Genomic DNA, 13,217 nt, shown 5'->3' on the forward strand with positions numbered 1-13,217 from the left:
GAAAAACTAGTTTTGACCGTGTACTGCAATATCCTGCTGTTTCCTAACTGCATATACAAGTAGTTTATTCTAAGGAAATACTTGTCCTTAACCGATCGATTAGTCCCGTTGCTTGGGCACCTGCGGCTGCGCGCGCAGCCTGCCAGTGCCTGACCTCTCGTCGCTGCCTTCGTCCGGCGAGGTCCCTTCGGTAGCTCTCGCCGCAGCTGTCCCTGGCTCCCACAGCCCACCAAAGCAACGGCCCACGAATTCCACGCCGCTCCGCAACAACACAAGCCAGTACTAGTGGGGCACGGCCGCACGGTGGGTTTTACTGTGTACGCCTGGTCCGTCTTCGAATAATCATCATCAACGCACGCACAGTCAGACCATCCAGAAGCTTAGTTTGCATCTCTCGATCAGCTTGCAATTGCTTGCAGGTTACAGCTTAAATTGCCTCTCGATTGACATTACGACACCCTATAGCGAGCCAGCAATATTATAGACGATTCATCACTTGTCAACGGCTAATTGTATTCCTTGAGAAAAATCAAATTGTCAACGGGCTAGCGCTATTACAACGTTGTTAGCTTAGCTTAATTAATGTCTTTGATACAAAATGTCAACGGACAAGATCAGGTTACGCATGCAATTGTGGCCATAGAGCTTGCATTGCCTGCCTCCATGACTCCGTTCCCCCCCCCCCCTCTCCTTTTTTTTTTACGCAAAAAGGTAGAGAGACTCTATCTTATATCTATTAAAGTAATGGCGTGTCAAAATTACAGGCATTTATCAGAAGGCGTAGATTGGGGGAACGTTTTCCAGTTTTACTCGGCTGATCGGCTCGACGACGGCACCTTGCGGCGGCGGCACAGAGTGCAGCCTGCAACACAGCACAACAACAGTGCTAGTGCGATGCAGCGGCGGACTCGCACGCGGCGCGGAGTGGGCGTGGGTTGCGCGCGCGCGGGACGGCGGCGGCGCAACGCTATTGCGTGATAAGATGAGATGAGATCGCATCGCTACGCTAGGGGCTAGGGCGAGAGGAGAGAGACAGAGTCGTGCAACGCCGCGACATTCTGAATTCGATACACGTGCGTGTGGGGCCTGTGCGCGGTTGGTGCCGGGAATCAGGAGGAATAGGATCGCTACTTTTTTTTTCCAATAGTCACTATTTTTTCAAAAAAGTGGGATCGGTCGCCGTTTGTTTAAGTGGTCCAGGACCACCCGGAACACCCTCTAAATCCGCCATTTGCCTACCCCTCGTTCGTCCCGCCTTGCACTGGTTGAAATACAACTGAGCGTCAATTATTCACATAAAACCCTACTTGCTAGTTTACTGTTTACATAACACTACAAAATTTACAAAAGAAAATGAGTTATTAGAAATGAGATGAGCGGATAAAAAAATGCCAGTCACCCGAACGCCCGGCCCGGCGGCGGCTGGCACCAAATTGATTTGCGCATGTGTCATGTACTCATGTGTGCGCAGCAATAATAAACGAAAAGAAAGAAAAAACCCAAGAGATTCTCGGATGATGCCATTTTTAATTTTATATACCGATTGGTCGGTCGCTAGCTGCAGGTGCACACGTACGTACGTAAAAAAGTCCACTTGCCACGACACAACGACCACATATGGGCCACCTCTCTCTCTAACTCTTTTTCTCTTTTCTTTTCGCGAGACAACACAGCTCCAGACTTAAACTAATTTTGCTCCTCACAACTTTCCACATTGGCCATCGATAGCGTATATATACATGGACTCATGGAGTACAACTGTATAATGTATACCGAAAAAAACTTTTCTTTTTGTGTGTGCCGCTGGTGGTGGTCGGCTAGCTGGAGCTTTCAAGCTTCGATTAATTTCTTCCAATTAATACGTACGCAATATATAAACGTACTTACGTGACGAGAAGTCGTCGGACATATCACCCTAAATCCAGCTCCTCTCCTAGCTTGGGAATCGAATCTGGTTAGTACTATATATCTTCTCCAATGTCAGTTTCTGCACGAGTCGATAAACCTTTTGGAGAGACAACGAAAGCCTTGACTTATAGCTTGTTGCCGCTGCACTAATATATACGCCCTGCCCTCCTCTTGCCAATTTGATGGCATGTCACTGGTCGCAAAAAGATTGGGCAATGCATGAAAATATATTGCATTTTCGATCTCCTGTTGATCTGCTTACTTTTTTTTTCTTCGGTTTCACTACGACATCTTCAATTTTTCTAAGCTATAGCTGAGTTGGATTTTTAATTTGCTCCTGCTACTCCAGAAGCCAGTGTGCGTGGGCCCGACCTAGACGAGAAGTATTCTTCGTTTGTTTGACTTTGACTCGATTAATTGTTAGTTATGCAGTTTTTTATCTGTATAATAATAACACGACGGAGAGCTACAATATTTAGAGGATAAAAATCCATTTGCTTCGGGGCAAAGGCGTTACGTATGTACATGATGACGGCTTCTTATGACGCGAGGCAACTTGTTAATGGCATCATCATTTTCATTTTTATTTTGACAGGACTATACTAAATAACTGAACTCCGATCACTTCACCAGGAACTGATCCTAAAATTAATAAAGGCTGTGTTTAGATCCAAACTTCAGTCATTTTTCATCACATCAACCTATCATACACACACAACTTTTCAGTCACATCATCTTCAATTTCAACCAAAATCCAAACTTTGTGCTGAACTAAACACAACCAAAGAAGAAAAGCTTCGCGCACAGAATTAAGATATTATTACAGACAGAACCGGTTCATCCTAGTACTTAGCTTCTAAACTCAGATATTAACCTTGACGACGATCGATCTCGATCGACTACAACAAACACAAAAGTCATATTAACTTGAGACACAACATTATATATTGATGCTACATTATTCTCTTGCCCTTTGAGTTTTGACGGAAATGATCGACGATATGCATATTACCATCCAGTACGTGATCGAACTACCCTTAATTCAATGGCGATCAAGATTAATTCATTAAGTTCTTCTTACTGCAAAGCGCGATGACGATCGTCGAGTTAAGGCCTTGTTTAGTTCACATGTCACATCGAACGTTTAAATGCTTATATGAAGTATTAAATATAAGCTAAAAAATTAACTAATTGCATAGAGTACGACTAATTTGCGAGACAAATCTTCTAAGACCCTATTTAGATGGGACTAAACTTTTAAGTCCCTATCCCATCGAATGTTTGGACACTAATTATAAATATTAAACGTATACTATTAATAAAACTCATCCATAATCTTGGACTAATTTGCGAGACGAATCTATTGAGCCTAATTAATCCATGGTTAGACTATGTAATGCTACAATAAATATTCTCTAATTATGGATTAATTAGGCTTAAAAAATTATCTCGCAAATTAGCTTTCATTTATGTAATTAATTTTGTAAGTAGTCTATATTTAATACTCTAAATTAGTGTCTAAATACAGGGACTAAAGTTAAGTCCCTGCATCCAAACACCACCTAAGCCTAAGGGCAAGTGCTATGGTGGATGTGACTACTACCTCTAAATTTATCTATTTTATTCACTCATTAACTAAGAGGCAGCTCATACAATGTATCACCTCTAGTACATAAATATCAATATCTCTAATACTCTCATACCCTTTTTAAAATTTGTGTGGAGGTTGCCTCTTGATTTAGAGGTGACTCATCATCTCTCTCCTCACTTATCTCCTCCACCTCATCATTCAATAAAATGTGGTATTTTTAGGGGCAACATATGGAGCATTATAGTACTTGCCCTAATTGCTCCATGATTTGACAACGTTGTGCTACAGTAAACATTTACTAATGACGGATTAATTAGGCTTAATAAATTTGTCTCGCGGTTTACTGACGGGTTCGGTAATTAGTTTTTTTATTATTACACGAACATTCCATGCGGCACCCTATATAATATCCGATATGACAACTCAAAACTTAAAAACCCCTGGATCTAAACACCACCTAAGTCAAATCGCGCAATTAGCTAGTCCAAAGTGTTGACCAGTTATCTACTGGCGGCAACGCAGTATAGCCAGTAGGTAGTACAGTAGTAGTAAAGTTCACATTGTTTTTGTAGCATCTTTGATTAACGTATGGCCCCTCGTGTTGTCCAGTAGTGCAGCTTGTGGACTAGCTATAGCTGCTTCGTCTCTATATAACTTGAACTCTAGCTAATCCGCATAAACTCTATTAGCAAAGTTAGGTTTCTTAGCATGCTCATCTGCAAGTGATCGATCGATGGCATATAGGATTTACATCTTTTTGATATCCAGGTAGCAAATTATTGCATGGAGCTAGCTAGATTTGCTTTAGTTGAGTACTAATGAATCCACAGCCATAGTTACTCCTCACTTTCACCGTGCCACTAATTTACAATTAGCTTTGATCAGTAGTAGACTAGTACTAGTAATTTAAGTACACTAGTACTGTTGCAAGTTGCAACCATGGACACCATATCTGGCATGTTCCGGCCGGTGTTCGACCGGATCAGGCCGTCCATTGCTTCCGCCGCCGAGCTCAGCTTCAGCCGCGTCGTCAGCTTCACCGGCTCCTTCAACAGCCGGACCGGCCTGCTGGCGGCCGGCGACGGCGAGGAGGAGACGACGCCCGCGCAGACGGCGGCGTTCGACATCGAGGCGCCAGCGACAGCGACGACACCAGATCAAGCTGTCCGTGATGATGCCGCCGCTGCCCAGGAAGGGGAGGCTGCCGGCGCCGCCGCCGCCGACGACGACGCCGACGAGCCGAAGCGCGTGTCCAAGATCGTCCAGACAGTCTGCCTGTTCGTCGCGTCGGCGTCGCTGGCCATGTCCGTGAACCTCCCGGCGAGCGGGGCCGGCGGCGCGCTCTACGGCGCGACGCTGGCGTTCGTCTGCCTCGGCCTGTTCACCAGCCTCGGCCTGTTCACCAGCCTCGGCCTGTCCATGTACACCATCGTGTCCAGGCCCGGCGACGCCGCGGTGGCGATGGTGCAGAAGTGGGCGATGGTGCTCGCCATGGCGTCCGTGCCCGCGTCGTTCACGCTGCGCCTGTGCGCCACGCTCCCCGCGGAGACGCTGGAGTCGGCGTGGCTCATCTTCTTCCTCCTTGCCGGCGCCGCCGCGCTCTACCTCACGCTGGCGTGGAAGCTGGCCGGCGGTGTACGGGCCCAGCACCGGAGCGTCAACGAGGAGCGGGTCGCCGGCGACCATGTCTAGCTCAATGCACGTTGACGGACCGAGATTTTTAATTACTAGCTCATATCATAGTACGACCAGACCAAACCCGGGACATCGAGGAATTTTACGGTAATTTTTATGGAAATTCCTTTAGAATTCTTCCATGTCAAGATAGGCCTGAGATGGAAATTGTGGCATAGATTTGAACATAGCCGTGCTCAACAAAATTAAGCATTGGGGTAGATATAAACTGATGTACTATGAAATAAGCGGAGGGAAAAAAATCCGGCCGGGCGTATGTACAGTTATTTGCCGGATCCCATGTACAGAGTAAATATTACTACCACATTTTCCTTTGTTTAATGCACCTATTTTCAATATTGCAGAAATGTAATAACAAGATGTGGCATGCACAATTGCACGGCGAGCATCCATACAAAATTTTCTAATTCCTTTACACGTAATTTTCTTTAAAATTTGTTAAATAGTCATCTCGTTGGCATAGCATTTCGAAAAACCGAACATTAACTTTATTGGATTTTTAATTTTATATTTTTTTAAAAGTCATACCAACCGCTATATCTTACTCATTTCTTGTCTGTTTATTTTTGTTTGTTCAATCTGCCACAGTTTCTACTTATGTACGATGGAACCTTTAAATACCAAATCTTATAGTTTTTAGAGTTTAGTGTCACGTCATTTTCTCTTTTAAATAGATGATGTCGTTAACTTTTGAGCACATGTTTGACCATTTGTCTTATTTAAAAATATTTTGCAAATATATGAGATATAAATTATGTTGAAAGTAGTTTAAGTGATAAAACAACTCAAAACAAAATATATTATAATCACGTAGATTTTCTAAATAAGACGAACGGTCAAATATATGATAAAGATAACGGCGCTATCTATTAAAAAAAACAGACAGCCGGCGGAACTTACATGAGTCGGTGAGTGAGTACGTGGTCGGCTGGGAACTACAAATCTGGAACCAATTTCATTTTCGCATGTGTCATGTAATAAATAAACAACATATATTCTCGGATATACCGCTACTACTTCAATCCCAAAATAATTATAAATCTAGGTTGTTTAGTACTTCTTTCGTTTCATATTATAAAACTTTCTAGCATTGCCCATATTCACACACACACACACACACATATATATATATATATATATATATATATATATATATATATATATATATATATATATATATATATATATATATATATATATTAATGAATCTAGACATATATATGTGCCTAGATTCATTAATATCTATATGAATATGAGCAATGCTAGAAAGTATTTGACGGAGCTCGTGGCTCCTCACCGGGAGACCGCGCAGGCCCCCCTTTGCCGGTTCGGCCGGGGGCTTAGGGTGAGATCTCAAGCTCTCTCTGTATGTGGAAAGATTACTCGCCGGCAAGACACACGAGACACGGCGATGTATACAGGTTCGGGCCGCCGCGAAGCGTAATACCCTACTCCTGTGTTTTTGTGGATTTGTGTATGAATGAGCTACAAAGTGTCCGCCCACTTCTCCCCCGCTCTAGGCTCTAAATCTGGCCAGAATCAACCCCCCCCCCCTTCTCTATGGGCAAGGTCCTCCTTTTATACTTCAAGGGGATACCACATGCACCCTTCCCTTTCCAAACTGGACTGTTCTTCTTTTTTTTCTTTAATCGGCGGAGATTGGTATGGTTGTCGTCCAAATGACACTTCGATGGGACAGCTCACACCTACCTCCACCCCCGGCGGAGACGGGCGCAACGTGAGATCGTGGCTGCCCGTTGCTGATGCGACCAGTGTCAGACCGGTCATTCGTGTCCACCACGCGTCAGTTTAACAACGTGCATGTTTGCCCTTCTTCGTGTAACACCTTGCCTGTAATGGTTAGGATGAAGCCTGGTATAAATCTACCAGGGCTAACGTGCCATCTCTAAGAGATAACACGCTAGCTCCGGCTTGAGACGAGTTGCCTTGAGGCTTTCGTCTTGACGGGATGGGGCGAGGCGTGCGTCAGACCGCCAGTCGCCACCTAACCCTTGATCTGACCGGTCTGTGACTGGTCACAGACCGGATAAAAGAGCGTGCTGTACCGCGTTGCACGCAGCGTGACACGCTTGACCAGACTGCAATAAATGCTGTTAGGTGAGCACAGCTGTGCTCACTTATCCCATATACGTGGCGCAGACTTCTTTAAGGGGTCGGGGTGCCTCGGCCCTCGGGGCCGGGGCAAACGCAACCCGACCCCCCCCCCCTCGGGGGAAATCAGGAGGAGGGCGGACACCTCACCCTCGGGCCCGACGTCCCCGAAGGTGCCAGGCCACGTGGGCGATTGCGTCTGCCTCAAGCCTCTGGTCATGATACTCCCGGTCCCATATCACCGACAGTAGCCCCCGGCGTTATGCCAGAGCAATTTCCCTTCCCAAGGGAAGCGGTCAGGTGTGACGCCACCCCTAAAGCCTGGTGACAGGTGGGACCGGTCTCCATAGTTGGGCAAAATACCCAACGGTCTTAATCCATGCATATTGGTATTGGCAACTTTGGTTGTCCATAATGAGCGGTCTATTCAAGACTGCCACATCACTTGAGCAGCGCGCGAATCTGGGTGAGCAGATTTGTCTCGCTTGGAGATACGGTAACGCCGCTTTGGTTGGCGAGCGTAATTAACGTGCGCACGATACAATCCGTTTTGATTGCCACAACCGCATATCCACTTCATGCGCCGTAAGCGGGCGAATGGGATTAGTGGAAGCGTGGGCACAGGAAACGAGGGAGCGAGATAACGAGATACGAGGGAGCGAGGTAGTGGGCGCGAGAAACGAGGAGCCAGGCCCAGCGACGGCAAGGGTATAAAAGCATCGAGAAAAGGATTTGCTCCCTTCCTTTCGCCATTGTTCCTCTTGCCTTCGCCGCCTGAGCTCTAACTCTTTCTCTGCTACGCCCTACTTTCGCCACACGCGCTCGTTCCCAATCATCTCTTCCTCCACCGCCATGGCACGGGGCTCTGCTCTGCTCGACGGCAGTGTACTGCCGCCTTCCCGCATCGTGAACGAGAGGCACGCCGGACTGCCGCGCCGCTTCATGCCGGAGTCCGCCACCGGTCGGGAGATAGTGACGCTGGGCGAGGGGCGCCCGGCACCAGACTACCCGGGGCGGTCCATCTTCTTCCTCCCCTTCGCAATGGCTGGGCTGGTCCCGCCATTTTCTCATTTCTTCATGGATGTCCTGGAGTTCTACGATCTCCAGATGGCGCACCTCACCCCTAATGCGGTGATGACATTGGCCATCTTCGCACACCTGTGCGAGATGTTCATTGGGGTGCGCCCCTCTCTTCAGCTGTTCCGGTGGTTCTTCACCGTGCAGTCGGTGTCACCGCCGTCGGTGGTCGGCGGCTGCTACTTCCAGCCGCGGGGGCCGGTGTTGAACCGCTACATCCCCTGCGTCCTCCGCAAGAAGTGGGACGACTGGAAGAGCGACTGGTTCTACACCCCCCTCGCCGACGAAGCGCGCCTCCGACTTCCAAGCCAGCCCCCGGCGCAGGTCTCCAGCTGGCGGGCGCCGGTAGATCTGGGGGAGGAGTACGACGCCGTCCTCGACCGCCTGGCGGGCCTGCGATCCCAAGGGCTCACCGGGGCCATGGTGTACGGCGATTACCTCCGTCGCCGGATTGCGCCGCTCCAACGGCGCGCCCGGAGCGCCTGGGAGTACACTGGGCCTGAAGACTACATGCGGACCCACCAGGGAGCCAGATGGGATTGGGCTCCTGAGGACTTCAAGATCATAGTCCAAAGGGTGCTGAATCTTAGCTCCGCGGAGGCGTCTCGCCTTCCTCAGGAGATCCTCCCCCTCTGCATAGATCCCGACCGCGTCTCCATTCTAACCATTATGTTGGGGGTCGGGGCCTCAGAGGAGAGAGCCCCTAAGGGCCACGACGGCGCGGGTGAGCGCCGCCGGGGGGAACAACCTGCCCCCGGAGGGGGTCGTGCTTCTGGGCCCCGCGTCGGGGGCTCGGGGAGCAGCCGCCCTGCCGACGCCCAGGGGAAGAGGAAGCTGGGAGGTACACCTCCCCCATCTCCTCCCCGAGGGGGCGGGGCGGCGCGTGCCAGCAGTCGGCGCCCGGAGGGGGCCGCGCCGACGTCGCAGCCCGAGGGGGTGCGCAAGAAGAAGCGGCTCCGCAAGACGGGGGAGACGGAACCATACCGGGGAAACCTGATTTCCCCTCCAAGGTGGTCATTCAACCGACCCCCTCGCAGGTTCGTCCCACTCTCATTGCAACCATCTTTCTCCAAAAAGAAGTTTTTTTTTTTTTTTTTTTTTTTTTGCTCACTTTGTTCGTCTTCTGGCTTTTTCTTCTGCTTCAGCGATGTCCCGTCGCATTCCTCCCGCCACCCCAAGTCCGGCCAGTCCGAGGCCGAAGATCCAGCGGCCGCAGAGGAGCGGAGGCGAGAGTCTGACCGGCGTGAAGCCGCAGCCCGCCTTCGGGAAGCTGAAGAGACCGCCCGGGAGGCCGCCCGGGTTCGCCAAGCGGAGGATGCTGCTCGGGAGGAGGCCGCCCGGGCTCGCCAAGCTGAAGAAGTTGCCCGGGAGGAGGCCGCCCGGGCTCGCCAGGCTGAGGCGACAGCTGCTGCTGGCGCGTCGCTTGGGCCCACTCCCTCGGGCGGCCCTCAGGCGACATCCTCCGAGGCGGCTCGCAACGAGGCCGCGGGCGCATCGCCTGGGCCTACCTCACCGGGCGACGCCCAGGACCAAACGGGCCCAGGGGACATCCCCGAGCCCAGCGCATCCTCCGGGGGGCCAAGCCGCGTTGCATTTTCTCCAAGGCGGCTCTTCTCCTCCTCTTCCGTCGCCCCGGTGAGCGCCGAGCCCATTATGCAGGCCTTGGCCGCCGCAAACACCGCGGTGCTAGATGGATTTAGCGCCCAGGTGGAGGCCTTGCGAGCGGAACGAGCGGAGCTCGAGGCCGCATGGGCGCGCGTGGAGGAGGGGCGGCGCTCGGTGGACGCCATGGTGGAGGTGGGCCGTAAGGCTCACCGCCGCCACATCTCGGAGCTCGAAGCCCGCAAGGCGGCGCTGGCGGAGATCGCCCGAGAGGTGGAGGAGGAGCGAGAGGCCGCCCTCGTCGCCACCACCGCGATGATCGAGGCGCAGGACTCCCTCCGCCTTCAACACGGGAGCTGGGAGGCGGAGCTAAAGAAAAAGCTCAACGCCGCCCAGGAGGTCCTCGACGCCGCCGCCGCCCGAGAGCAGCGAGCAACAGAGGCTGAAGTGGCGTTGCGGTGGCGCGAAGATACCCTTGAGGCCCGTGCCATGGCGCTGGAAGAACACGCCGGCGCCGTGGAGAGGGGCTTGGCGGACCGCGAGGCCGCCGCTGGTCTCCGAGAGGCGACGCTGGCGGCGCATGAGGCCGCCTGCGCCGAGGAGGAGTCCACGCTCCGCCTCCGCGAGGATGCACTCGCTGAGCGGGAGCGATCTCTCGAGGAGGCCGAGGCCACGACGCAACGGCTGGCGGACAGCCTGTCCCTCCGCGAGGCAGCGCAGGAGGAGCAGGCGCGCCGCAATCTGGAATGCGTCCGTGCCGAGAGAGCCGCACTGGAGCAGCGGGCTGCCGACCTCGAGGCGCGGGCAAAAGAGCTGGACGCAAGGGCGCGCGTCGGTGGGGCGGCTGCGGGCGAAAGCGACTTAGCCGCTCGCCTCGCGGCTGCCGAACACACCGTCGCTGACATGCAGCGAGCGCTGGACACCTCCACCGGGGAGTCCGAGGCCCTCCGCTTGGCGGGCGAGATGGGGCCCGACATGCTTTGGGACTCGGTCTCCCGCATGGATCGCGCCGGTCGGCAAGCGGGCCTCTGGAAAGGCCAGACGAGGATGCGCCCCGTCAATCTGGAAGGCCTCGCTCCGCACCTTAACAGGATGGCCTGGGTCCTCGAACGACTCCCCGAGGAGCTCGAGAAGACCATCAAGTCATCCTCGAGGGACCTCGCCCGGGGGGCGGTCGAACTCGTGCTGGCGAGTTACCAGGCCCGGGACCCCAATTTCTCTCCCTGGATGGCGCTGGAGGAGTTCCCTCCCGGGACCGAGGACGACGCGCGCGCGCGCGTCGGGGATGCTGCTGACCACATCGTCAACGGCTTCGAGGGCTCGGCCCCTCGGCTCGCGTTCGCCCCCAGCTCCGACGAGGAGGGCGACGCCAGCGGCGAGGACGATGGTGGCGACGAGGCCGGCGACCCGGGCGCATTTGAATGAGCCCCCAGGCCCCCGCCAATCTTAACTTTTTTCTTGTTCTTTCTTCTAAGGCCTTCATGCCTCTTTTTTGTATAAATTAACTCAATCTGCAATGAGAAATGAAATGATGAAAAAAAAATTTTTGTGTTAGTTTTGTTTTGCTATATATGAGATGAGGATGATCTGTGCCGTGGTCCTTTTGCGCCTTAGCTTGAAATAAGGGCTCGTGCCCAAGTCCCAGTCCTCGAATGGCTCGGGTCGGGGCCAGTGCCTGGGGAGATCCACATGTCGAGACTGGCCAGGCCGGGAACGTGGTGACCGAGGGGTATGGGTGACCCGATTGTGGGTTTTTGCCGATTCCCCCCCGGAGTTCACCACGCCCCGGGGCACGGCTCGGTTCTGGGCCCCGTTTGGCGATTTTAGCTGACCGAACCGAGCCCCCGAGGGCAAGGTTGAGTACAAGTGACCTTATTTCAAGTTAAGATTCTTCAGAAGGAAAAACGGCACAGACACAACCTTTAGGAAATTGAAACTTCTTTTATTGAAATGCTGAAATACGAAAAGTAAAGCTGTGCATGTGTGGTCTCCCCAGGCACTGGCCCCGACCCGAGCCATTCGAGGACTGGGACTTGGGCACGAGCCCTTATTTCAAGTTAAGATTCTTCAGAAGGAAAAACGGCACAGACACAACCTTTAGGAAATTGAAACTTCTTTTATTGAAATGCTGAAATACGAAAAGTAAAGCTGTGCATGTGTGGTAGCCCCCGGCTAACCCGGCACACCCGAAGGGGGTGCGGGGTTAGCCCGAGCCAAAACCTGACACCCGACCCCCCCCCCCTTTCAGGGGTAGAAGCGACGAAGGTGTTCAATGTTCCACGGGTTTGGCAGCTCCGTGCCGTCGCCCGTGGCCAGCCGTACCGAGCCCGGCCGGGGGACACCGACCACTCGATACGGACCCTCCCACATTGGTGAGAGTTTGCTCAATCCAGCACGCGTTTGAACGCGGCGTAGGACGAGGTCGTCGACGCAGAGTGATCGGGCCCGGACGTGGCGCTGATGGTAGCGCCGCAGGCTCTGCTGGTAGCGCGCAGCTCGGAGGGCCGCGCGCCGCCTTCGCTCTTCCAAGTAGTCGAGGTCATCTCTACGAAGCTGATCTTGATCAGCCTCGCAGTACATGGTGGCCCGAGGAGACCTCAGGGTAAGCTCAGATGGGAGAACCGCTTCTGCGCCGTAGACGAGGAAGAAAGGCGTTTCCCCGGTCGCTCGGCTTGGTGTGGTTCGGTTCGCCCAGAGCACCGCTGGCAACTCCTCGATCCATGAATCGCCGTGCTTCTTGAGAATATTGAAGGTCTTGGTTTTAAGGCCTTTGAGGATTTCTGCATTGGCGCGCTCCACTTGGCCATTGCTTCTGGGGTGGGCAGGTGAGGCGAAGCAGAGCTTGATGCCCATGTCTTCGAAGTAGTCGCCGAAGAGTTCACTAGTGAATTGGGTGCCATTATCCGTAATAATACGGTTAGGCACTCCAAAACGGGCCGTGATGCCCTTAATAAATTTAAGAGCAGAGTGCTTATCGATCTTGACAACCGGATAAGCCTCGGGCCACTTAGTGAACTTGTCGATCGCAACATACAGATACTCAAACCCGCCCGGGGCCCGTTTGAACGGCCCCAGGATATCAAGCCCCCAGACAGCAAATGGCCATGACAGTGGTATGATCTGCAGGGCCTGGGCCGGCTGATGAATTTGCTTGGCGTGGAACTGACACGCTCTGCATCGCCGGACCAGATCGACTGCGTCATTGAGAGCTGTCGGCCAATAAAATCCTTGA

General features: G+C 52.4%; 1 protein-coding gene across 1 annotated transcript; it reads left to right on the top strand.

The window, feature by feature from the left end:
* Positions 1-4,098: 4,098 nt before the first annotated feature.
* Positions 4,099-5,541, top strand: LOC107278147 (uncharacterized). The gene has a single exon (XM_015786180.3). The coding sequence runs from the start codon at positions 4,439-4,441 to the stop codon at positions 5,189-5,191; it is 753 nt and encodes a 250-aa protein (XP_015641666.1). The 5' UTR covers positions 4,099-4,438; the 3' UTR covers positions 5,192-5,541.
* The last annotated feature ends 7,676 nt before the right edge of the window (positions 5,542-13,217 follow it).

The sequence above is a fragment of the Oryza sativa genome, chromosome 1 (assembly GCF_034140825.1).
Source record: "Oryza sativa Japonica Group chromosome 1, ASM3414082v1".
Taxonomy (NCBI): Eukaryota; Viridiplantae; Streptophyta; class Magnoliopsida; order Poales; family Poaceae; genus Oryza; species Oryza sativa.